The sequence below is a fragment of the Euprymna scolopes genome, chromosome 16 (genome assembly GCF_053919585.1).
Source record: "Euprymna scolopes isolate OS-2025 chromosome 16, ASM5391958v1, whole genome shotgun sequence".
Classification (NCBI taxonomy): Eukaryota; Metazoa; Mollusca; class Cephalopoda; order Sepiida; family Sepiolidae; genus Euprymna; species Euprymna scolopes.
The window spans coordinates 20,605,321-20,631,692 of record NC_136497.1 but is presented as its reverse complement, the minus strand read 5'-3'; the positions used below and the strand labels follow the sequence as shown (position 1 = coordinate 20,631,692).

General features: G+C 34.5%; 1 protein-coding gene across 1 annotated transcript in view; it reads left to right on the top strand.

Moving 5' to 3' along the window:
- The window catches only part of LOC145295871 (thioredoxin domain-containing protein-like), a 50,111-nt gene that overhangs the window by 20,536 nt on the left and 3,203 nt on the right, over positions 1-26,372 (top strand). The window contains exons 5-8 of the mRNA XM_080141607.1: positions 1,876-1,932; positions 2,548-2,643; positions 8,664-8,789; positions 25,520-25,556. Of these exons, the coding sequence (XP_079997733.1) occupies positions 1,876-1,932; positions 2,548-2,643; positions 8,664-8,789; positions 25,520-25,556 (316 nt within the window). The remainder of the gene's footprint in view (positions 1-1,875; positions 1,933-2,547; positions 2,644-8,663; positions 8,790-25,519; positions 25,557-26,372) is intronic.

The window sequence follows — 26,372 nt, the reverse complement described above, 5'->3', positions numbered from 1 at the left end:
CTTGTTCTTTACTTTTCCAGGTTGAATTTCTTGTCCTTTACTTTTTCAGGTTTAATAAAATCTTAAGAATATTACTTTTCATGCGTGCATTTTTCCATATAGTATCAATATTATGATTTAATACTGAAATGGCATTCGAGAAAATGAAAGATAATTTTTACCATAGTCACCGTTTTTTATCCACTTATCTGTTGAATTAACTCTTTATGATCTGAATTATTATTTAAAAAAAAAAAAGTATTAATTTTAGCTTAAAGGGTAATGATATTATTATTTTATGACTTTTTCACTATAACAATCTTTCATTATGAAGTTCAATAGTTAAACTACCACTGAGAATTTTGCATTTCATAAACTTACCTTAATTATTATCCATAGTGTTTTAAAAAAATGTTTATGACAACAAACGAAATCCTCTACTCTCTTAGACAGATGGTGGCACACTGAATGTAAGCAATGGACAGTTGCAATCTGGAACTATCTGGCATCCACCAAGATACTAAGCTAATACATACAAGACATGTTTGAATCAATTCCCACTTTATTTATGCCATTATATTCATTTATTTAAGACTGAATGGGTTAGTTCAACCAGGTAATACAGGATTAAAAACAACTCTTGAATAATTAAATATTTAAAAATTTGAATCAAAATATTGATAGTGGAATCCACCTTACCTTAGGAAATTGAAAAAAAATTTATACAAGACTTTCAGTTGCCTTAGAATCTATCAATATTAATAAAATTATATTTAAAAAAACAGTTGAGCCTCTGCTTTTTAAAGTTAAGGAAGTTCGCCTGAAAAATAAAAGCAAAATGAAATGGTTCTGGTTCAAAATTCTTAAATTAAACAAAAATGAAAAAAAAAAACTGTATGCATCCATGACAACACAAAAGTATCATATTCCAAAAATCACATAAATTGATCAAATAGTTTTATTTTTAAATAAGAAATTCAAATTGTGTAACTGAAGAACGGCTGTCTTATCCACAATCTCCAAAACAAACATAATTCAAACTTGCGAGATTTATGTTGTAATTCTACAAATTCCCTCTAATCACTTAAAAATTATTTTCTTTTAATTATTGACATAACGAGAGAGCGTGACAGACACGTATCAGTTAATCAGGAGTTTGGAGTTAGAGAATTAGCAGTCGGTAGTCAAAGGAAGAAAAACGGTGGTGGACAGTAATGGCTTAAAATAGAGGGAAATGTCAATAGTAAAAAGCTAGGACCAGCGTTACATCTTTTCAATGGGGAAATATCCGAAATAAAGCTGCAGTGTATACCACTAATGCTTCAGGTCATACGAATCTTCGTTTGCAGCTTTTCCGAGGATCCTTCAAATCAAGATCAACTCAAGATGGACCAGGTATGTTTTCCCATTTGTCGATGTAAAACCCAAGGAACTGTTATTTGTTTCTTAATTTTATAATTGTAATATGTCCTGTTTAAACAATCACTAGATGATTAATAGGCACATTCATATCTAGGTGATTAAATATATATACATGTCAAACATATATATATATATACATGTCAAACATATATATATATACATGTCAAACATATATATATATATAGACACAACTCTCCATGTCATACAGAAGCCCTCTACAATATTACAAATTTATGTAATTTTTGGAATATGAGAAACAGATTTTTCTTTTCTTTTTTTTTAATATAGGGAGAATTCTGGACAAGAATCAATGAAACTATTAATTTTATGTTGAAATATTTTGTTGATGCAGTTATTAAAATTTTCAATTTTTTTTCTTTTACTCTTTTCATTGCAAATACGATTATGTGTGAACCATTCTAAAATTTTTGAATTTTTGTTAAAAACAAATTAAAAAAAAAATATTTATTTCAGTTACAAACCAGGTTGTGGTCTAGTTGCTATGACAACAATGGAAGGTCTGGCTGTGCGGTAAGATGATACATTTTTCTCATTAAAGATACTTGAAAATTCTAAAGAATGTTATTTGCTCTGTGTGTGTGTGTGTGTGTGTGGTTCTTGTGTGTGTATGTATATGTCAGCCCCTTTAAGAAACTCGTTTCTTATCGTTGAGCACTTTCAGTTGAAATAAGTCGGTCAATTTAGTTCATATGCGCAGAACATCATATCATGACTAGTTCACTCTGACAGACATTAAAAACATTTAAATATAAATGTTTTAATTTTAACAGTATTTTTCGCGGTTAACAGTGGTCGAATGGATCAGGTCCTTGCTAATGAAGCCAGAGATGGCTTCTGTTGCCGGGTTCAAATCTATTGACCAGTGTTAACCGTGACACCCTGTACTGATGATTCCCGAAAGGATGAAACACTAGTGTCTGTAGGTATTTAATAATTATTATAGTAAATAATTATATATATATATATATATATATATATACATTATTTTAATTTTTTTATTTTTACACAGTGCATAATTAGTTATTGTTTTCATTTTTATTTATATTTTTTAATATATAACATTTTATTTTTTTCTTATGTGTATAATATATATATATATATATATAATTTTATTTTTTTTCCCAGGATGCATCATACTCTTAACATTGCAAAAATACAGATGAATACAAGTCCAAAATTGGTAGAACGTTTTAAAGTGAAAAAATGCCCCTCATTGATTTTGTGAGTAAAAATCTCTCTAAAATATCTTTTAAATTTGTTTTTTCTTTTTGATACAAAATTATAAAGCTTGAATATTTGATTTTATTTGCAACATGTTGGTACAATATCATTCTTTTAGCAACATTTGTTTGGGTTGGAAAAGAAAGATAAGAAACCAAACATTTATGTTTATTTGTGGGCTGAGGGCATACATTAACAATACACCAAAGGTCAGTTAAAGGCCTGTAAATGCATGAAGGAAGAATGGATTCTGAAGAGTAATTGTTCCATAGCAATAGATGTAACATAGCAAGTGTAAAAATTTGAAAATATTACTTACATTGTCTCGTTGATGATATACCATTTGTGGTGACTTCAAAGTGGAATGGCTGACCCACTCTAACAAGACAGATGATGAGGGGAGGTTCTGTCATGATTTTGCCATTGCCTATGACCTCACCCAGATTGTTCACGAACCTACCCGTGTGCCTGATACTTCCGGTCAGTACGCTAGCCTTCTAGACCTTTTTCTCACAACTTCCCCTGAGCTATGTTCATGTTCTGTTCTGTCTCCTCTGGGATCTTCCAACCACTCAGTTGTATCAGTTAAAATAAAAACGAAATGCAATAAGTCTTCAGACGTACTTCTCCACTGTACTGTATATCGATACTCTACGGCTGACTGGGATAGTTTCTGTACATTTATATCTGACCTACCCCTGCATTCCATGTTTAAAAAGGATATGTCCTCTACAGTATCAGACCTGACTGAATGGTTAATTGTAGGCATAGACCGATTCATACCATCCCAAAAATTCCAACAAAAACCTAACAGCCAACCATGGTCCTCCCTAGAATGGGCTGCTGCCATCGTGCACAGAAATCACTTTTTCCATAGCTACCAACATAATAGATGTACTGAGACTAAAGCTGCTTTCAGGACTGCCAGCAACCACTGTAAAAGAGTAATAAAAAATGCAAAAGAGCTATATGCTCAGTCCATTGAATCCAAAGTAGCTCAGCAGCGGCTTGGTTCCCACCAGTTTTGGCAAATAGCAAACAGGATCCTGAACAGAAGCGTGTGTTCTATCCCAACCATCATCAATGGACCTGAGGTCATCTCGTCAGCATCAGACAAGGCCAAACTATTTGCAAAGAACTTTGCAGCTAATTCTACCTTATGTGACGAAGACCATCAACTCCCTGTATTTCCTCCTATAACAGACAACATGCTATGAAACATACAAATATCTGTGCTTGATGTCACCAAGCTAATCAAGGACCTTAATTCCAGTAAAGGAACTAGTCCTGACAGCATTCCAATTGTAGTGCTGAAAAAGCTTCAGCCAGAACTTGCCCCCATACTTACAAAACTGTTTAAGCGTTGCCTTAAGGAGAAGTACTTCCCAACACCCTGGAAAACCTCATCAGTATGCCCTGTATTTAAGAATTCGTCTCCCTCTCAGTACAAACCAATAAGTCTCCTGTGTGTCATGAGTAAGTTGCTGGAATCCATATTAAATAAAGAAGTAGTCAACCACCTCAGCAGAAATCATCTTAGTGACATGCAATATGGTTTCCGTTCTACTAGATCTACAGCAGATGTGCTGTTATATCTCATAGGATTAGTGAATCTATCGACAAAGGCTTCCTTTCTAGGGCAATTGCTCTTGACATATCAAAGGCCTTCAATAGAGTGTGGCATAAGGGCCTACTTCACAAGATTTCCAGCTATGGTATAACTGGAAATGTTTTCTCAATCATTAAATCATTTCTCTCTGATAGGCTCATAAGAGTAGTGGTTGATGGGCAGAAATCAGAGGCCCAGTGTATTAATGCTGGAATCTCTCAGGGGTCCATCGTGAGCCCAACTCTATTCCTGATCTACATCAATGATCTCCCTAAACACATACTTAAATCAATTGTTGACATCTATGCTGATGACACGACCATCTATGGCAATACATCTAAGGCCGTAAATGACAAAGTTCTCTCTGATTCTCTCTCCTCTGATCTAGAGCACATGGTATAGTGGGAGAAGAGGTGGCTGGTTACTTTTAATGCATCTAAAACGAAGCTCCTATCTTTACATCATCAACGCTCTGATCCTCATCTGGCATTAATTGAAATGGATGGCTCTTGTCTAGGGGAAGCTCCATGTTTTGATAAGATTCTGGGCTTTACCTTTACTCCTGATCTGAAATGGAACACATAGTTGCCAAGGTCGCTGGAAAAAGAAGAATATCTCACTGCTGATGCAATTCTCTATCTATATAAAAGCCAAGTACGTCCAAGGATGGAGTACTGCTGCCACATCTGAGCAGGAGCTGCTAAAAACAGCCTATCCTGCCTTGACAGAGTACAAAATAGACTTTGTGGCTTAGTGGGGGATGCCCTTTTCTCTTCCCTGCAACCTCTCTCCCACAGGAGAGATGTTGCGAGCCTGTCTTTGTTTTATTGTTACTTCCATGGCAAGTGCTCCAATCCCCTCGCCAATCTTTCATGATAAACACCCGTTTAGCTTAAACCACTGTCAAAAGTTTTCTCCACTCTTTAGCTGTGCCTAAATCAAAACATAGATTTCATGCACAAAGCTTTTTTTCTTCAAAGTGCATGCCTGTGGAACTCTCTTCCGTTTGCCTGTTTCCCATCTGACTACAACCTGAATGTCTTCAAGTTCAACATAAACAAATTCCTGATGAACCACCCCCTTAAGTAAGACACTTTATCAAATCTCCATTACTAACGATTACTATGATACTATTCCATTGATTACTGTACACACAATAACCCTTATCCCTGAGTGGCTTCTGGGTCTTGATAAGTGGTGACTATCTTGTAAAAAATAAAAAAAAAATAAAAAAAATGCCACTTGGAGAAAATACAAACAAATTTCACTGGGTTCTTTGATCAATGTCTGAGATTCAGTTGACTCTATCAGAAAAATTGCCAAACCAGTTAGGGTTTTAAAAGCATGCTAGATAACTGAGATGATTTGGACAATGTCTGACCAGTTTGAAGGTATGTCAATAAGTATTGTGACTGAATAACTTGCTATGTTGGATGTGTACAAAATCTTGCAGCTTCTAAAAAAAATTTTCTAATCTACACTGTCTACAAAGCTCCAGCCTCTGTCCCATCACCACAATGTTGCACGTTTATTTTATAAGTATTTTAATGGAACGTACTGAGATGAGGAGGTGCCCCCCACCTCCCAACATAACCTGACAATTAGCAGCTAAATCCTACTCCTTCACTGTAGAGATCTACAGATGCCGGAAGGATTGCTATTCTAAAAGCTTCTTTTCTCAAACTGTTTGCCTTTGGAATTCCCTTCCTGTTCCTTGTTTCCTTCATTGTGCAAAATTTAAATGAAATGTTAAACATTTTGCTGCATAACTCCCCACTTAGGATACTCCTATGGATATTGCTCCTTACGCTTCAATGGCAATGTGCTTTGGTGGCGATTAAGAGTAAAAAAAACAAAAGATAACCCTGTCTGAAGTATTTTAGATTTACACTCAGATGAAATAGTGATCGATTTAAGATAAAATATGTGTAATGGAAGAGTTGGGGGCGTAAGTTGAACAGAACAATTTCCCTTAAAACCAATTGTAGTAAGAATAGATTTTGGAAAGGTTCAACCAGTTTTTCATTTTTTATTTCATAACTAGCCTGGGTGCCCGGCGTTGCCCGGGGTTTTTGGAGGTGTAGGTTGAGCAAAAAAAATTTAAAAAAAAAAAGTGGTAGTAGGCAGGCAGGCAGGCAGGCTCGAACCTGTACTGCGAAGGAGGAAAAGAATGTGAAAAAAAAGCGACGCTTTTGCTGTTGCATCCATCGCCAAACCGGAAGTGACAAAGGTTTAAATTAACTCCAGTCGATTGAAAAGAGGGATGACTTTCGAAAATATTGGCAAAATAGCGACCCCTCCCTGTAAAAAAGTGCCCATTTGAGAGTGAAGAAATTAATATTTTTAGCCAATTTTTCGATATTTGTCTGAAGGGTCGAGCTTCAAAATGATACTGATCTCGTGAAAATCTGTCGCCTCTGTTGAAAGTTTTAGGCATACATACATACATACATACATGCATGCATGCATGCATACATACATACATGCATACATTTATTTATATTATAGTAAATATAGTAAATATATAAACATTATTTTATTTTTACAGTGTTTAATTAGTTTTTTTATTTTTATTTATATTTTTTAATATAACATTTTTTTATTTTCGATATTTGTCGTCCAAAGGGTTGAACTTTAAAATGAGACTGATCTCGTCAAAATCCGTCACCTCTGTTGAAAGTGTTAGACAGACATACATACATACATTTAAACAGACAGATGAGATTTATATTGTAGATGGGAGCACCTGCAAATCGACAATAATTACAGAATATTGTATGAATTTACAGTTGATGTTTTGATTTCAATGAATGAGAGTGAAAAGAAAATTAGATCTCGCTTAACTTGTGGGGAGGAAAGGAAGTGGTGTTTTCTCGAGAAAATGTTAAGGTTGATGGAAACTGATCGAGGGAGAAGAGGATTATGGGAATGAGGAGATGGGATATAAGTATAAATAGAAGAGTAGAAGAATTTGTTACAAAGCTTTAATTAGTAAACATAATCTTGGTGATTGCTGAAAGGGAAGACGATTAAGAGGTTTCTAAAGATAAAGGAAACTCTGCTTATCAAAGACCAACAAATAGTTTACCAACATTGTCATTAGCAGAATTATCAGCTTCGATTTTAAAGTCTGTTTTTACATTTACTGTTTTTTCTATATCTTGTAGTAAAAGCTGGAAACAATAGATAAAAAAAAAATAAAACAAAACCTGATTCTTGAATAATAAAGCAAAGAATATTTATAAAAATTTCATATAATCTTGATTCGTTTTTCTTTCATATATTTTTCAAATACATTTTTTCTTCCTTCTTTGTATATGTGATTTAAGCGTGCTTTTTTTTTTTTCTAATATTAGAGTTTGCAAAACAAAATACCAAGTGCTCTCAAAAAGAATCTGTTGCAATATTTTTGATATAACCATAAAAGTATGATCACCGAAAATGAGAAGGTTCTATTTATAGGCACTGGCTATAGGAACTGACAAATCAAATGGAGCCATGTTCTGCTAACAACCAATCGGAAACCAGAGTTGCTTCATAAAAATACTGAATCTTTAGCATTTCAGTACATAATCTTTGTGTCAACATGAGAGATCTTTTACTCTGCCTGCAAAATTATAAAGTCAAGGACTTGTATAGAACAGCTACCCAATGAAAATTCTACATCTTGTACAGAATAGCTACCCAATGGAAACTCTTCTGAAATTAAACATGATTTACAATTCAAGAGAGACAATATTAGATTAAATCTTTATTAATAATTTGTATTACATCTTAAATTTGTAATTTTGAAATTACAAATTTAATAATCATATAGGATGTTGAAAACGTGCATAAGTTAAAAAAAGATGTTGGTTTTGCATACATTTTAAACAATTAAAAAAAAATATTATTATCACAAATCGGTTTTCCCAAAAAGTAAGTTTATGTAATTTTAAATGTTTTTGTACCCTTTTAGTTTTACATTTAACAAAATTCATAGTTTTTTTTGAAAACCACTCTGCTCTCACAAAATATTTTTTCAAAAGTCACACACACACACACACACACACACACACACACACACACACACACACACACACACACACTTTGTATATGAAATGTGCTTAACTATTTTCTTTTCTCCTGGATGAAATTGAATTGGAAATTTGGTAATTAACAAATTATTTCTTTTCTTCTAAAAAAAAATATGCATATTCTAATTAAATTATTTTTATAAACTATTTTATCTTAATTTTAATATTAATTCAAACTTTATCTTTCTCTATCCTTAATTTAGCCCTCTTTTTTATTTGTTTTTTATTTGAAATCGAGTATTTTTTAATAATGGAAAAAAATGATGGATTTCTTATAAAAACTAAGACAAATCCTATTTTAAAAATCTTTGATTTGTTCGTCTGTTTTATTTCAGCTTCCGTCATGGCAAAATGTATCGATATGAACCCGAGCAATATTCTGTGAAATCAATGCGTGGATTTGTCGAGAGTTGGCATCGGAATCTGAAGGCTGAAATTGTTCCAGTGGAACCAACTGCATTGTAAATTACAAATTTTTTTATTTTTATTTTTTTATTAACTCTAATTTTAAAAAAATCCAGTTTTTGCTTTTTATTTTGCTTTCAAATTTAAATTAATTTTATCTATTAATACTTATTTTTTTCTCAAGTGGTGATAATATATGAAATGTTAATTCTATTGGAAATTTGTCAATCTTAAATTCGATTTTAATATTGTGAAGAGTTTCCTCCCCTTGTTTTGTGCTGACTCGAAGTTGTCTACCTTTGACTGTATATAAAAATGCGTATATGACGTGTGTGCTTCTTTTTGTGTGTCATCATGTGAATAAACAGACGTGCCTTTTGTGTGTGTGTGTGTATAAAAGCTGAGAAATATTAATTGATTCATTCTTTGTCAACGGTTAATATTATTTCCCGTTTGAAGATTATTTAATTAACTAACAAAAGTTATTAATTTATCTACAAATTTTTATATTCAGAATCAGAAAATTATTTCAAAGTTATAAGTAGAATAATCTGATTAATTATACTGGGGTCATCTGAAATTCAGAAACTACCAAAAAACACATTTTGGCATTGTTTTTTTTTTCTCTTTTACTTCTGGTTGAATTATAAAAAACAGATTTGCAGATTGAAAAAAGATTGTTCTGTTTTGCAAACCTTAAAAATTTTTATAAGTTACAAACTTTTAAACATCTCTATCTGTATAAAAGCCAAGTACGTCCAAGGATGGAGTACTGCTGCCACATCTGAGCAGGAGCTGCTAAAAACAGCCTATCCTGCCTTGACAGAGTACAAAATAGACTTTGTAGCTTAGTGGGGGATGCCCTTTTTTTCTTTCCTGCAGCCTCTCTCTCACAGAAGACGTTGCGAGCCTATCTTTGTTTTATCGTTACTTCCATGGCAAGTGCTCGTCTGAGCTCCAATCTCTGGTCCCCCCCGCACCACTCTTTCACGAGAAGCACCCGTCTGGCCGAAGCTACTGTCAATAATTTTCCCCACTTTATCTGTGCCTAAATCCAAGCGTAGATTCCATGAGCAGAGCTTCTTTCTCAGAAGTGCACGACTGTGGAACTTTCTTCCGTTTGCCTGTTTCCCACCTGACTACAACTTGAATGTCTTCAAGTCCAACATAAACAAATTCCTGACAAACCGCCCCCTTAAGTAAGACACTCTATCAAATCTCCAATACTAATGATTACTACAATACTATCTCATTGATTACTGTACACGCAATAACCCTTGTCCCTGAGTGGCCTCCGGGCCTTGATAAGTGGTGACCTCCATGTAAAAAAAAAAATGTATAAAGAAACAAAATTTTTAAACAACAACAAAAATAAACAAATAAGAGGTTGCGCAGATTTCTTTACAAGTATAAGATAAAATTAAAAAATAGTTTTATTTACAAAACTTTTTATAATAAGCAAATATTGAAAATGATAAAAAATTGACAACACTTCTTTTCACTGCTGCTGTAACTCACACCAGTGCTAAACTTCACTGTGTTCTCTCAGCTTTAATAAAATGGTATGCCTTAATGTGGCATGTAAACACAGCTCGCCTTCCTCAAAAAAACAAGCTCTTCTGTTCTTCAAATGGCTTGCTTATATTCAGCCAAACATAATCTAATTTGTATACGATTAGCAGGAATTCGACATTAATTTCTGCAACCTATTCAGCAGCCAAAACCTACATGACATTCAGACACGTGAGTATTTTTGAGGCAAGTAATTTTTGAACTCGTTACACTTTTCTCTACAAATATTAAAAAGAAACTTGCAGAAATGGTGTCCCTAGTTACTTGTCATGAGTGCAGAGTTAAACTCAAGGTTAGTTTTTGATATAGGGAAAATTTAGCTCTCCAAAATAAGCACACAGGATTAAGAAGTTTTATTTAAATATTAATAATAAAGTTACAAATTTTTAAACAAAAATAAACAAAATATAAATTAAACTGATTGATTACCTGCTCTTGTTAAAGAACCCATCAGTGTATCGGCAAGAATCTTAACATGTTTCCCCTCAATGACTTGGTCCATAATACATTGTAGTCTATATTACACTGTAGAGAACCTATCATTTAATGAAATTAATTTTATATAATGGCTTGAACTAAAGTTTAAAATGAAAAAGTCAAGTATCATGGTTCACTTGTCCTCTAAACAGAAACATTAATTTTGAACGTGCCTATCGTTGTTTATGTATGTCGGGCCTCTCTGCTCATGCGGTGATAAAACTTCTCAAATGCACTTGTGGTGTTAGGCTGTATAAAAGTGTTAACTTGAGTCAAAATCCGACTTCCTTTTTTAATCTGATTTGTTTGATTTTTGATGCTGTAGGAGACATTCTGACACGAAACCTATGTAAGAACATGCGCAGATATCTCAAGTACATTTGTGTGAAATTAAAAACAAAAAATTGCCCAGCTGTTTTGGAGTCCATAGGGAATGAATTAACACACACACACACACACACACACACACACGCATGCACACATATGCAAAGTGCCTTTTATATAATAGAGATTGTATTGTATTAAAAAGGCACACAGGAAATACTTTTTAAAAACTGTCCTTGACCTTTTTTCTTGAAGCAAAGTATACTCTGTTATGATACTACACTTTTATCTTGTACACTCTCAGTGAAGAGAAATGTTTCTAGATTGAAGCAAGTCTTAAACATCCTTTTTGCTCGGGTGAGAAATTTGGGTTTTGGGTTCATTAAAAACTGACCTTGTGTCTAATTTGGTTTTCATGATGAGATGAGTATTTACACCCTCTAAAGTTTGCAAAACAAAATGTTGTCTTATAAAAATCTACAAAGGCAATATAAATCGAGTGGATTATTTTATAGTTCAATTGAAAATAAAAGAATCAGATGTCTAAGCTAAAATATGCCATTTGATCGTTTTTGAGTCTGGAGTGCCTCAACTATAATTGATGTGAATATTCCTTTATTAATTTTGTAAAATCTTGTAATGTCTTTGAGCCATAACTTGTTTTTTTTTTCCCTTTTTCCCCTTTTCTTTTTTCCTTTTTTTCCTACTTTATTTATTTTATCCTTTATACAGAAAAAATACTAGTATAAATGAAAAATCTATATATCTATAAAAGTGAAATTGTGTGTGTCTGTCTGTGTGTACATTTCCCTACCAAATTACTCTGTCAATTTTCAGTCTACAGACTCGAGATTTGACATAAGGGTAATTGAGATTTGGGAAAATCTTTTTGATCGGCTTTCGGCCAGAAATTTGGCAGTCAAGGGATCAAAGTTCAACAATCTTACCTTTAAAAACTCTACCAAACTCCTCCACGAATTTTGGGTCTGAATACTTGACATTTTAGATGTAGGTTATTTGGACATGGAGTCTCTATTCTCTTATTCAGCAAATTTTGGGTCCAAACATTTTAAATTTTACATAAAGTATTTTCAGACATAGGGCAAGCTTTTTAATCCGTTTTTAGGTAAAAATTTGGCTGCCAAGAGGTCAGAGTTGAATGAGTTGACCTTTGCAGACTCTACCAAACTCCTCCGCCAATTTTGGGTCTAAACATTTGAAATTTTAGATGTAGGTTACCTGGACATGGGTCAAACTTTTTACTATATATATATATAATATATATATATATATATATATATATATATGCACATAGTTATGAACAGTACATAGGGCTGAGCAAAGCTGGGCTGAACTGCTAGTAGAAAAAATTTTCATTTAAACTACAATTCATTATAACGTATATCAGTCGATATAACTTCTAACCTTCATTTTATTTAACTTGAAAAACTTAAATCGCACTTGAGAATCTTTTAAACAAATTTGGTTACCAAGCTTGAAAAGGTTCATCTGAAGAATGTCTGAAGTTATATTGACTGGAACGTTGATGAGAATAATAGTCTGAATAATCCAAATCATCAATCCTCATCTAAAAAATTATTTTCGTTTGTATAATTTTATTTGACTTTTTTAATGTGTGATTAGAAAATTAATCGGTTTTCTACCTTGCAGAAATGATTTAAGGTTAAAAGAACCAAAACTCTCCTAGACTCCAATCATCAAAACCAACCGATATTAAATTGTTCCAACAGAAATCTGACCTAATAAGACATAAAATTTACTAGTAAAAATGAACTTTTTATAAGGTTGTAACTATCAGGGTGGTTGAGGTAATCCTTCTTCTAAGCCTGTCCTTATCACTGACCTGCAGAAATCCACCTCTTTATGCAACCTTTACACACTGGAAGGGCATATGTGTTAATCATATACATGCATTAAGCATATACCCACAGTACACATAAAAATTTCTATTTCCCTATCCTTGCATGCCTAGACAGTATGTATACTTGAATCAATAGCTGGCAAGCTAAATCTAGATTCACACATACATGCTCTCCCATTGGTGAACCATAGATAGAAAACCAACTGCCTACGCATACATCTCATCATAGATAAAATTTTTATATACACATACGAGAATACAATTTACAACGATACATATTTACTGATTGGTAATACAGTAATGGCAGTTCTTCAAAAGGGTACATCAATTTCAGCTGTAATCTCTATTTTCCATCTTTGCATAATATCCCATGAATATGCTAGACTAACATTTGTTACATATGTTATTTATACAACTGTTAATTATTACTTATATTATTGAGGTTATTCGGAAAGAGAAGGTGGTAGTGTGATTGCAAAAGTGAATGCTGGTTTAGCGGGGTGTTATCACTGTCGAACAAGGTAAGAGTTTATCAAGCATGTGTATACAGTTTAATATGCTCCATGTATGGGCGAACCGTGGCCTTGAAGAGATACAGGATACTCTCAGGTGTGAGTAGCCTTTTAGCACAGTAAAGAGAACTTGCCTTCCTCACAGCAGCCTTGGCAATTGCCTCAATGTATTTGTTCCAATTCATGTTGTCTGTGAATGTTAACCCTAGGAGTTTGAGGGAAGTACTTTCAGGCAGTGTATCATTAGCCATGGTAATCAGTGGTTGGAAAGGTTTCTTTTAATTATTAAAGGAAATAGAAATAAGCTTAGTCTTGGCAGCATTGAACGTTACCAACCAGTTACGACCCCATTCCATTAGAGAATGGAGGTCTTCTTCAGATGTGGCAACAATACTCCATGCATCGAGTATTGTTGCCACATCTGGGCTGGTGCATCAACCACTAGTCTCTCACTCCTAGACGGTTAAAAAAAAAAAAAAAAGTCACCAACCTAATAGGTCTTGAACTATCAACTTAAACTCCAACTTCTGTTCCATCATCGAAACATGGCATCTTTGTGCCTGTTTTACAAGTATTTCAATTGCATGTGCTCTGATGAAGTCCGAGCAATAGTATCCCCTCAACGACAATACCTTCGACAAACCCAACAAGTAGCAAAATCCCACCCCTACACTGTAGAGATCCCTAGATGCTTTAAAGCCTTCTACTCAAATAGCTTTTTCTCTCGGACTGCTGCACTTTTGGGATTCCTTCTCGGGGCCCCTGCTTCCCATACTGTACTGACATGCACACATCTCGCTGCCAAACTCCATAAATATTATCCCTGCAAATCTGGTCCAAAATAGTAGCCCTTCACGACTAAATGGCCCCGTATCTTGTTGGGGGTAAAACGTCAATAAAAAGAAAAATGTATGAAAGTGAGAGTTGAAGATGTGCATTGCATGTATAGAAAATAACATGATAATGATATGGCACATATGTAACGTAAGTTTTAAAGAAAAGCTCAAAGGAAGCTTAAATCTAAAGAGTATAATGAGATGTATACAGATATCGATGGTATAGCAATGTTAAAAGAATGGCTGAGAGTCCTTTGGTTACTAGATGTAGAATAATTGAAGTAGCTGTCAGCTCATTAGAAAAAGCCAAAAAAAAAACCTGTTTCTGCTCTATTTTTATTTTCATGGAAAATCCCCACCTGAGCTCCACTCTATGGTCCTCCTTACCAAACTCACAAAAAATACTTGACTATCTACAACTACTATAAAGTTTCCCTCACCTATGTCTAAATCTAAACACAGATTTCATGAACAAAGCTTCCTTCCTAGAACTGCTTGCTTGTGGAACATTGTTCTGCTGGCCTGCTTCCTGGCTGATTAGAATATGGTAGCATTCAAGTCCAATGTAAACAAGTTCTTGTTGAGCTGTCCTCTTAAATAATCCAAATTATACTCAATCTACACCATTAATGATTACTATACTATCACCTCCCATTCATTAACCCTTATCCTCTAGTAGCCTTTAGGTCTTGATAATGGTGACTTCCTTGTAGAAAAAAAAAAAATGCCAGTATGTAAAAATAAAAGTAAAACTGAATGGCTATTTATGATATTCGGTGTCCGGCTGTTTAAGAGTATGGTGGGCTTTATCTGATAGATTTAATAATCTCAAAATTACTAACTCTAAGATGTAATTCTCCACAATTTGGGCATTTTCTGCAAGAATATCAAGAAAAAATGCTACCATGACAAAACTCCTTTCCTTCTTCTGATAGGGGTTAACACGAAACAAACGTTCACAAAAAAGTTGATTACAATGGAAAACTCTATAAAAAAAAAACATGGTAAATTTGTGTCCACTAAAACCACTTATTAAAATCATCTAAATTCCCATATTCTTCTAAAATATTGACCATTTTGAAAATTTGACGTTTACTTTATTACAGTAAAACTTCTTTGTTTTAATTTGAATTAAAACAACAATTTTAAGCTGAATAAACAAGTTTTGCATTTGAAAAAAAAAAAATAAATAAATCCGTTTCCATTTTATAATTTTGGTGATATTTTATCCTAACTTTATGAATAAAAAAGTTTCATCAAAACATTAATAATCCATTATACATTGATTTACTTTTTCCTTTACTAGCAAAATTTTTGCATTTGTGAGATATTGGAATAGAAAGCTCAATAACTGTACACATCATCATCAGTTTAACATCCATCTTACTTGCTGACATGTAAGGGATGACTTTAAGAAATCAATAACCTATGCTTGCCTTTTATCACTTCCTTCCATGTTTTCCTTGGCTTACTTCTGTGAATAACTGGACCTGCTACCTCAACTTTTCGACATCTACTAACCAGAGAACTTTAATACATTCTTTCAATGTGGCCAGTCCCATCGTGTACATCTTCCGGTCCAGATTTGTTCTTCTTACGAGGTCATTACACACACATCCATCGTATCATTTTCATATAATTTCTCTCTATGCAGCACATATTCTCAACCCTCCCTGACATAGATTTTGCCTGACTAATTTTCATTTTTACAATTTTGATATTGTAGAAGACTTCAACAATTGTGTTAGGATTTAAGTTTGAGTCAAACAGAATTATGTAAAAACGGTTTATTCATTTTGGCTTTGATGTTCAATAATTTTCAAAGAAATTCTTTTGAAAAATGGAAGTAACTGAGATTGGCAAAAATAAATTATTTTCATGGATTTCAGTTTTATTATGCAATGAAAAAAAAACTTAAAAAATGTTTTATTTATAAATTTGAACAAGTGAAGCAATGCATGGTCCCCTGTAAGTGCATAGTGAACAAGACATAAAAAAAAAAAAATGACTAAGTTCAGCATCCCTCCTCCCCTATTTAGCACTAAAAATCCCCTACATCAAATCTTGGTGAAAATGAACAAACGGTGCAGTTTTAGGTCTATGTAAATTTGAGTTCTGCACCATGCAAAACTACTGATTAGACATACACAGAAAACATGGAGTGTTTTTATTAGTCCTAAAAGAGCCCCTGGGGCACAACCAAGAGTTATCTCGAAGTATAGACAAACAAAATTATATAGAAATCAGTTAGTTACAACTTTTCAGAAAGTTCTATAAAAATCCAAGGCATCAATTTTTTTTTTAGTAAGCACGAAAGTGTCAATTTTAGCCATTTTAACCCAAAAGGCAACAGGAGTTTTCCCGGAAAATCCATTCTGCTATTTTTTTTACTCATATCATGTTTAATGTTTGTGCAAAATTTCAAAAAAATTCCAAGGCGTAGTTATTGATAAAAGTGCGGCCAGATGAACGGACAAGGGTCAATTTACAGGTCCACCCTCTTTTCGTCGGGAGACCAAAAATAATTCCTTTTATTCCATTTCAGCTTATTTGTAACAATTTGAGAATTTTTGAGATGAGGATAATTTGTAATGTTTTGGACTACTATTCTCATCTTTATTGTTATACTAGCAAAGATACCCGTGCTTCGCACGGAGCTTTGTTGCGCACTCGGGTACCAAAATCTGTGGGCACCTTTCCAGTAAGTTGATGTTGTAAGAGCAACGATTGCATAAGGTGATTAACATTTTAACTACCTCTTGTAGTGACTGAAATTCAATCAGGAACTTCACAAAACATTTTCATCAAAAAGGAAGGTTACTTGATGTTACATAGTAAATTTTTCATTGAAGTCATTTTCAACTCTTGCTTAAATTTTATCTTGCACATTCAATACTAAAAACTTACCACAATCAGATCATGTCAGTTTTTCCTCATATCCATTTCTTGAACTTTTCACTAAAGAGCCTCAGGGTAAACTACATTTCTGCTGCTTTGATTTGGAGCCAGAATGTAGAGTTTTTCTGAACTTCCTGTCCGGCTGATGGAGACGTAGAACATACCGTGACTGAAGCAGTCTGATGTCAAGTCTACGCCAATGGTGTTAAATGTCTGACCTTGACTTTTGTTTATGCTCATTGCAAAACACACCTTCACAGGAAATTGGAGTCTCCGGAATTTAAATGGAAGTACTGAGTCCGATGGAACTAAGGGGATCCTTGGCAGTAGAACGGTTTCGCCTTTGTAGGGACCACAGGAAATGGTGGCCTCAAGTACATTGGTGTGCAATCTGGTGATAACACATCTGGTTCCGTTTGTTATTTTTGGCGGTTCCAAGGATCGAAGAATCATGATTGGCGATCCAATTTTGAGATTTAAAATGTGTGGAGGCATTCCAGATATCTCCAAAGAGTTTAAAAACTCCACAGGGTAGTGAACAGCTTTATATTCATTAGTAGCTGAATCAACTGACTTGTATTGCTTTGTGTCTCCTGGAAATTCATCCATTATTGAATTGTTCAAATGATTCACATTGCTGTTTAATGGCGAAATAATAGCCCTCTCAGCAAGCCAATCCGGTGATTTTCCATTGTTTTGCAGGTCTGGGTACACTTTGTCTTTCAGTTGCTTCTGATTACCGACACATTTACCAAGCGCAGTTGGAATCTTAATTGTGTCAGGTGAAGAAGTGATAGGAAACTGACCATTACCGATTTGGAGAAGCAATTTTGAGAAGTCTGCTGCAGCTGTGTTATCAGAGATATAGGCTCTCATATTAGTAGTCAGTCTCTTCACTATAACGTGCCTCCAGAGATAGGATTCTTTCAAACTTGCATTGACAATGTTAGCCCTTGTGCCATTTTTAACCACTGGGAGGATTTGACGGAAATCACCGCAAAATAAGGTTGGAATGCCACCCATGGGATTCTTGTTTCCTGTGATGTCTTGCAGTGTTCGGTCAATTGCTTCATAAGCACTCTTGTGCGTCGTTGGGGCTTCGTCTACAATGATTGCAGAGGTGTCTCTAATTACATTTGCCAAGGCTGAGTTACCAGTAATTTTGCAAACTGGCTGATCCATTCGATGAGTATCCAAGGGTACTTTAAAAGTGCTGTGAAGAGTGCGGCCACCTTGTAGTAGAGTAGCAGCAATGCCACTGAATGCTGTTGCAAGCACAATCTTTCTCATGGATCTAATCTTTGCAAGGATCAAATTGATTACAAAAGTCTTGCCCGTACCACCTGGAGCATCAAGAAACATCATGTTTTTGTTCATTTCACCTTGTGCTTCCAACATTGCCATGAATGAATTGTAAACTTCTCTTTGAGAATCGGTCAGTTTTTCTTGCATATTTTCTGCTTGTAGGGAAGTTCTTCAAGATTATAAGTAACTTCACGTTGATACTCTCTCGCGAGTCTTTCATCTCTCCCTTGCATTGGTGCAGGTAATCCATAGCTTGCCAATGGTTGACCGCACATAAGGAGAACTTTTTCTTCAATTAGACAAAGAGTTTTATTGTAGATGTCCTCATTAAAATCTGCTTCTGGATTGTTAACTTCTTGCCTGTATCTGTGAAGAATGTCTTCAGATATTACATCACGAAAAGCCATCCAGATCTCAAGATCTTCAATCTTTGGTCCCCCCTCGCCAAACTTTCACAAGAAACACTCGTCTAGCTGTAAACACTATCAATAATTTCCCCCACTCTTTATCTGTGGCTAAACCTAAACGTAGATTCCATGAACAAAGCTTCTTTCTTAGAACTGCACGCCTGTGGAATTGTCTTCCGTTTTCCTGCTTTCCGGCTGACTACAATATGGTTGTGTTCAAGTCTAAAGTAAATAAGTTCTTGATGAGCCGTTCCATATAAGTTATTAAATTTACCAAATTTTCATTACTAATGATTACTATATTGACCAATTTCTACTGTACACTCTTTAACCCTTATCCTTGAGTGGCCTCTGGGCCTTGATAATGTGGTGATGCCTTTGTAAAAAAAAAAAAAAAAAAAAAAAAAAGAGGATTTCTTGGCTCACAGGCTGTTAAAATTATCACAAATAGGCTTCGCAAATTTGAAGGTGATTGAGTGGCACTTGCCTCTCCTACTGCTTGATGCAAGTGATGGTCATTTTCTAGAAGGCCTCGAGCAAGGCACGCTGCTCTGTATGTTTCAAACACCTGACCATTGTATGCTCGCAAATTTTGAAATGAAGTTGGACCAACAACCTCATTGAGCAACAGGCGTAAGAAATAACACTCCCCTGCTTTTGGACTAATCGTGTAGATTCTCCCAATGCATGGTGCCTTCCATACATCATCATTTTCAGTACCTTCAACTTGTACCCTACGCATTCTTCTCATCCATTTCTTTGTCGATTTGTTCCAAGTGTAAAACTCAGGGACTTCTACGTATTTGAGACCCCTTGCAAAGTCATCCTCATGGCAGAGTTGAAAAAATGCTGTCAAAGTTGTGGCAGGCGATGGACCTTGGGCTCGTTCCAGAGCAGTATCAGCTGAGAACATGACACGCTGCCCATTTTCAAGATGAACAGAAAGTTGTACAATTGGGGGGAAATGTTCATGGATGGGATGTTCCAATATCCTCCAGGCTGCCTCTGAACTGCCGACATACCTTGCATTCTGGAACTGCTGGATCTCATGCACAATGTGACTTTGTACTTGGCCTTGTTGGTTAGCTGCTCCATCAGTTCTTTGTAGTTCAAACACTGCTTGATCACATCCTTTATTCACGTATTTGAGGACATATTTGATGCTTTGGATCGAGCTGCAAATTTCTACGTTAATGTGAGCGTTGAACTGCTGAAGGAGGACCTTGTTGTACGGAACAATCCACTGGTTTGTTATTTCTTGATTAACATACCGACCATTTCTCTTCATCCTTATTGTACCAGTCTGGCCTCCATCTTCTGGTTTTCTTCGCCTGTACTTGGGGTAAGAGTCTTGGCCTTGCTTGGTACACTGAAGAAATTCTTTTGGGTATTTTTTGGAACATTTGTTGTCAATCATACATGGACAATTTGGATTAAATGGTCCACAAGGTCCATGCACCATATGTGCCATCACTTTAGCATGAAGATCAGGATCTTCCTCTTTGTCAGGGATCTCTGCAGATATGCAGAGATCCATTTTTTCTGGTAGAAGTTTGTCCTCTGGGGCCTGCCAGGTGAGGATGTGTGCATGCGGCAGTCCTCTTTTTTGATATTCAATACTGTACAGGAAAGCCCTCAACCTGCCAAATCCTCCCTTTTTAATAAATTCAAGTAACTTTTTTAGCTTCTGCCTGAAAACCCTGGCAACAATATCTGGACGATCCTGAGGGTCTTGCCCTTGAAGACAATTTTCTGTAATTTCTGTCCACTTTGGATTTGTTGTGAACATGATGAAGAGGTCGGCTCGGCCCATTCGCCGAACATATGCCATGGCATCACTTTGACGCTCAAACATGTATCGAGGGCCTCCTGTATAAGTTGCCGGAAGTACAACTCGTTGACCAAACTGTTCTGGATTCCCATCCTCCCTAAGAATTGAATCTCTCAAGTTGCTATAATTGTCAGCTCTCAGGGTCTGTTGCTCACGCCTCAGGAACTGTAAACGTTCTGTTTCAATCTTGCAGTACACATCCACCAGCCATTGTTGAAATAGCCTTCGGTACCAGAGAAAATAGTTTCCAGGCCGAGTCATTAAATGGTACGAATAAAATTGCTGTTGGGTAACTTTTCGCCCATTGGATGCCTTCATGTAGATGTTGTAAGATGGAGAACCATAGGGGTACATTAACGGGTACATTAAAGTATCGTAGAGGGGATGTAGTTCGGAGATCCATTTTAATGTATCATTTCTAAAACGCAAGACAATATCCCGGTTAGCTGTTGGTTCATTCTCCATTAATATTCCAATCTCATACGTTGTTGTTGGAGCATTGAATCGCCGTGGATGCTCTTCTTGCGGCCTTCGGTCTTCCCTTATGACAACTTTATGTTCTACCAAGTGTTCTTCTTCAATCCTCTCCTTTGTTGTTTTCAGCTGACAAATAAAGCTGTTGTTCTCATGTAAAAATTCAGTCAGACTTTGGAGAATGTCTCTATTGAGTCTACTGTCACGTCCCCGATTATGTAGTTCCTCTTCCAGACTATCCAAGAAGTAGACTTGAATAAACTTTGCTGTTTCATCTTCAGGTGGTAAAAGACTCCCAATCTGGTGGCAAACCTGGCCTCGAATTCTAAAAGAAGGATTCCACCCATGTACTGCCGCAATTTTGTGACCAAATGATGTCATTGCAAAACAATTGTTATAACTGCGTAGATTTTGCAGAAAATCTTTAGAGATGGGACCATTGCCGGAGAGCAAATCTTGAAGCAACTGAGGCAGTGGTGGAAAGCTATCAAGCACAACTTTGCCAGAAGAACAACAACAACCAGGGGTTTCTCCTTTAAATTTTACAGCTGAGCAATGTTGACATACTTTGTCCATTTTTCCTATATCAGCTGTAGTGAGAGAGTCATTTTTGTTGTAGAGCAATCCTTTTCTATTGCAGTGTTCTATTTCATGGTGTCTCAAAGCAGTCATTCGTTGTCTAGCTGCCTCGTTTTCTGTCAATTGCTGGGGCAAAGTCATACTCTCTCTCCATGCAGCCTCTCGTTGTTGCCCTTGGTATAGGCGAAAGCTTCGTTGGGTTTCCGATTCATTCTGATGTCGTTGAGCCACTCTCAACTCACCTTGTGTACGTCTACTTACCTCATATAATTCATTCGATCGTAATATTGCTTCTCTTTCCAGTGCATATCTTTGCCTTTCTTGAATTTCATCTTGTGATGAATTTAACCGCCTTACAGCATGTCTAGTTCTGTCAGCTTCACGTTGGGTTTCTCTTTCCAAATCTGACAGTCTTGCTCTCCTTTCTCTTTGACGTATCCTGTTAAGTTCTAGACGTCTTTCTCTATCTGAATTGTTTTCATTGGAGCGAATTGCAGCAACTCTTAGTCTATTAGCTTCCAATCTTTCCATTCTTTCTTCCTCACTTTCGTTTCTACTTCGTTTGGGTGGCATAATTTCGGTTTTAAACGGAATTGTTTAACGATATTAATGATTGTAAATTAATTAAGCGTAAAGGAAATGTATACTAACTGAAATGGACGAACTATAAATAATATTTCTGAATAGTACAATTATAAACAATTATATTGTACCTATTTACTATGCCTCCCCACGGGACAGAGTTAGACACCAGGGTCGTTTTTTAACGTGGAGAAAAGGTACAAAAATAAAAATTGTCTCAGTCGTGAAGGATTTCTCCTCCACCGAAAGAGAACAAGAAAATGAAGTGCAGCATCTGAAGAACAGATGGTGTTTATTTGCTCCCCCACTGAGCAAATTAGGCACAAGGCCGTTTTTAATGTGAGGTAAAAACCAGCTCCCCTAAAAGTAGGCAAAAAGGGGGCACTCTGGTTACCAAAAATAATAATTGTCCCAGTATAGAGGGTTTCCCCTCCATTGACTGGTACAAATTATCTTAAGTGCAGCATCTGAAGAACAGATGGTATTTATTTGCTCCCCCACTGAGCAAATTAGGCACAAGGCCGTTTTTAATGTGAGGTAAAAACCAGCTCCCCTAAAAGTAGGCAAAAAGGGGGCACTCTGGTTACCAAAAATAATAATTGTCCCAGTATAGAGGGTTTCCCCTCCATTGACTGGTACAAATTATCTTAAGTGCAGAATCTGCCGGAACAGATACTACACTTTGATCTTGACCAAAAGGAATGAATAAAAGCGACCTACGTGTGACTCATTACTCCCGGGTGTAAACGCCACAGTCTAAAAGTAATAATTAAAAAAAAAAGTAAATGTAAAATAAATGTAATACCAACTTAGGTTAACTAAGTAAACAGTACAATTAAAACAGTTCTATTAAAACAAATAATTACTAAGATCTAGGTAATTGTTAGTCTCATTGTTATGGTTTTAAAGAAAAAAATGTGTAAAAAAAAGTTCTGCTTTTGTGAGTACGTGTATTTCTTTTAAATTACATAACCTTTTTATTTTATTATTTATATCTCTTTTAAATTTATATATTTTGTTAGTAAACTGGAAGAAATTCAGTTGAATAAAACCTTGTTCGTGTTCTTTACGTTAAACTCATATTTTTATAAAAGGTTCATCCGGTTTAAAGAAAGCACTAAGTTTAAATAAGACTGGAAATAACTAATTCAATATATAAATAGAAAAATGAAATAAATATAAGCTTTAAGTCTTAAGATAGTAATAATCAAAATGTAATAAATTATTTGTAGTTCAAATCTATGATAAACAGGCTTTCGAAATAGGCTCGACCAGAAAGATTAAATTGGAACGAAATTATAATCTCCGTGCCATTTTCAAAACAACCCCACAAAAGTAACGATATCCTGCAGTTGGTTAAAAAATGACAATGGTTGTAAGAAAAATGTAAAAGAAAATGCGCTTATCTGTTTATTTTGACCTGTTTTATTTAATTAAAAAAAAATTGGCTATAACTGGAAGAGAGCGTTATGTTTTGGGGGTTGTTTAAAAAATAGAATGGAAATAAAGTTAGTTCCGTTTTAATTGTGTTTAATTGCGGCAAGCGCTAACAAAATCGAAAAATCACTGTTTACATTCGAAATGTAAACTTTTATAGGTTTACAGGTTTGCTGACAAGGCTGGGGGTGTTTAATACAATTATTTTACTAAATTGATTTTTTTCATTTAAAAATAAAATTATTTCTTTTTTAATAAAGTTTCATTTTAAAATATTTGTTTTTGTTTATTTATATAAAATTACGATAGTTGAATTGTATTCTTTCAATTATATTGGCAAGTAAAATATAAAAGATTAAAACGGAACGAAATTGAAATTTCCATTACATTTTCAATACAATCCCAAAACATAAAGCTTTGCTCGCCAATGAATTGTTTTGATAATATACGTAAAGTGAAATAAATCGAATATAAAATTAAATGAAAATATATTAAATAATTAAATGATAAATAGATTTTGTAAATAGTACAGTTGAAATGATTAGAATATTTCCAATATGTAATAAGGTCGAGGTAATTAGTTAAAGAGATTTAATATAATGTGATATGCAAATGAGCATAAGTCATTCGATATGGGGGTGGTTTGTAAACTAGTATATAAAGAAATTAGGCATAGATTCTTATGTCTCCTATAACAGAAACATCCTAAAATGGGTTCTAATGTTTCTCTACCTCCTTTATATTTCGTTGATGATGGAGAGCTGTACACACAGACAGAAACACACGAACCCTATTACTTTATAAAAATATAGATTCATAACATTTTAGTTGATGTGACCCCGAGTTTTCTTCAGATGCATCTTTTTAAACTTGGGAATTTTGTTGAACTTGGAAACCCATGCAGAATTCCAAACTGAATCCTGATTGATTTTTTTGATTCTTCTGCATTTTATGGACCATGCTATTTTTTTTTTTTTTTTTTTTTATATATAGTATTTTTACATTAAATTCGATTTTTACGGTATCTTTTATATTAATGTATGACACAATCACCACGTTGACACACCAGTTTCCACTAGATCGCTAAAGGTAAGTGATGTTGAGCCTGGTCAGTACTAAATGTGTGATTATTTGAGAGTACTAGCTCCCTGCTTATCTTGGCATTGTTTCAGAGTGTCTTGGACTCGCACAGTATTGAGCCAGATGTGTGGTTGATGATTGCGTAACCCTTGCTTCATACTTATATGCACAGCTATCTTTGTACAGGGTATTCATTATCTCTCAAGACAATGGAGGTAATTAAATTGTTAGGTAAAAGTACAGAATAGTTAACAGAGACCGCCCGCCCCCCCACCTCCTTGCCTCATCTTAAGAATAGGTTTATAATTAATAATGTTATTTCAGCATTGTCTGTAAACTGCAGAAATACTTTTTTTGTCAGCCATAAGTGTTAACGTTTTTCACCTCAACTGAAGATTGAACTGTCCACCTTCAGAAGACTGTCACTTATGCCACGTGTCCATGTGGACAATTCCAGTATGGATCTTGGGAGCCTCGGAGATGTGTAATGTGACTACATCTCCCGAAAGAATAATAAAAATTATTTAAAAATATGTTTTTCTATTTCATTTTCAATTGTTGAAATCTTTTAATTTTACTTTGTTTTCCAGTGATTTACTGACTGATTTTATTGTGAAGAAAATTAAAGTAAGTTGCATTTTTTTATTTTTATTTATTTATTTTTTTTAAAGCATTTTTTTAAATCAAAATGTTGCAAATACGAAAATTCTTTTCTTTTGTGAAATAATATAAAAAAAATGTAAATTTTTTTTTTATTTATCCAAATGAATTCTTTTCATAGTGATTAATTACAAAATAAAATGCATTCTCCACTCATATTTTTTACTCCCAAAATTTTACATAAGCCTCAGAACTGTTTGCGTTTATTTTTTAAATGGCAATGCTGACAAATCCTTGCTTGTATGTATATTTAATTCATTGTTTATCATAATTATCTTATTCCATTGCTTTATTATAAAAAAGAAGTTGAAATTAGATTATTGATCAAAATAAGAGATGCTAAACTGTATATAATAAATAAATATCTATTTTAATTTGCATCTCTCAGCATTTAAAAAAATCTCTCAGCATTTAAAAAATTTTTTTTTAGTTTTAGTGCTTCTGTTGTTGCCTTGCATGTTGATAATAATCAAGACAACCACAATGGTATAATTAACAAAAAGTGTTAGCAAAAGTATGTTACAGAAATATACCTCATGATTCTGGGGCCATAACTGCCACAAATTACTACCCAATAACGTGCAAGGTCAAGTATATTTATAATCTCTGGATATTTTTGTTATTACTAAAATGAATAGGTCAGCTTATGCAGTCAAATTTTGAAAAGAAAATGAGTTAATCTAATTATGACCAAAAAAGCTTATAGCATAATTATGACATGCGTCTTAAGTTATTATATATCATCCTAATGATATATAATAATTGTTAGTTTGAAATCTCCCG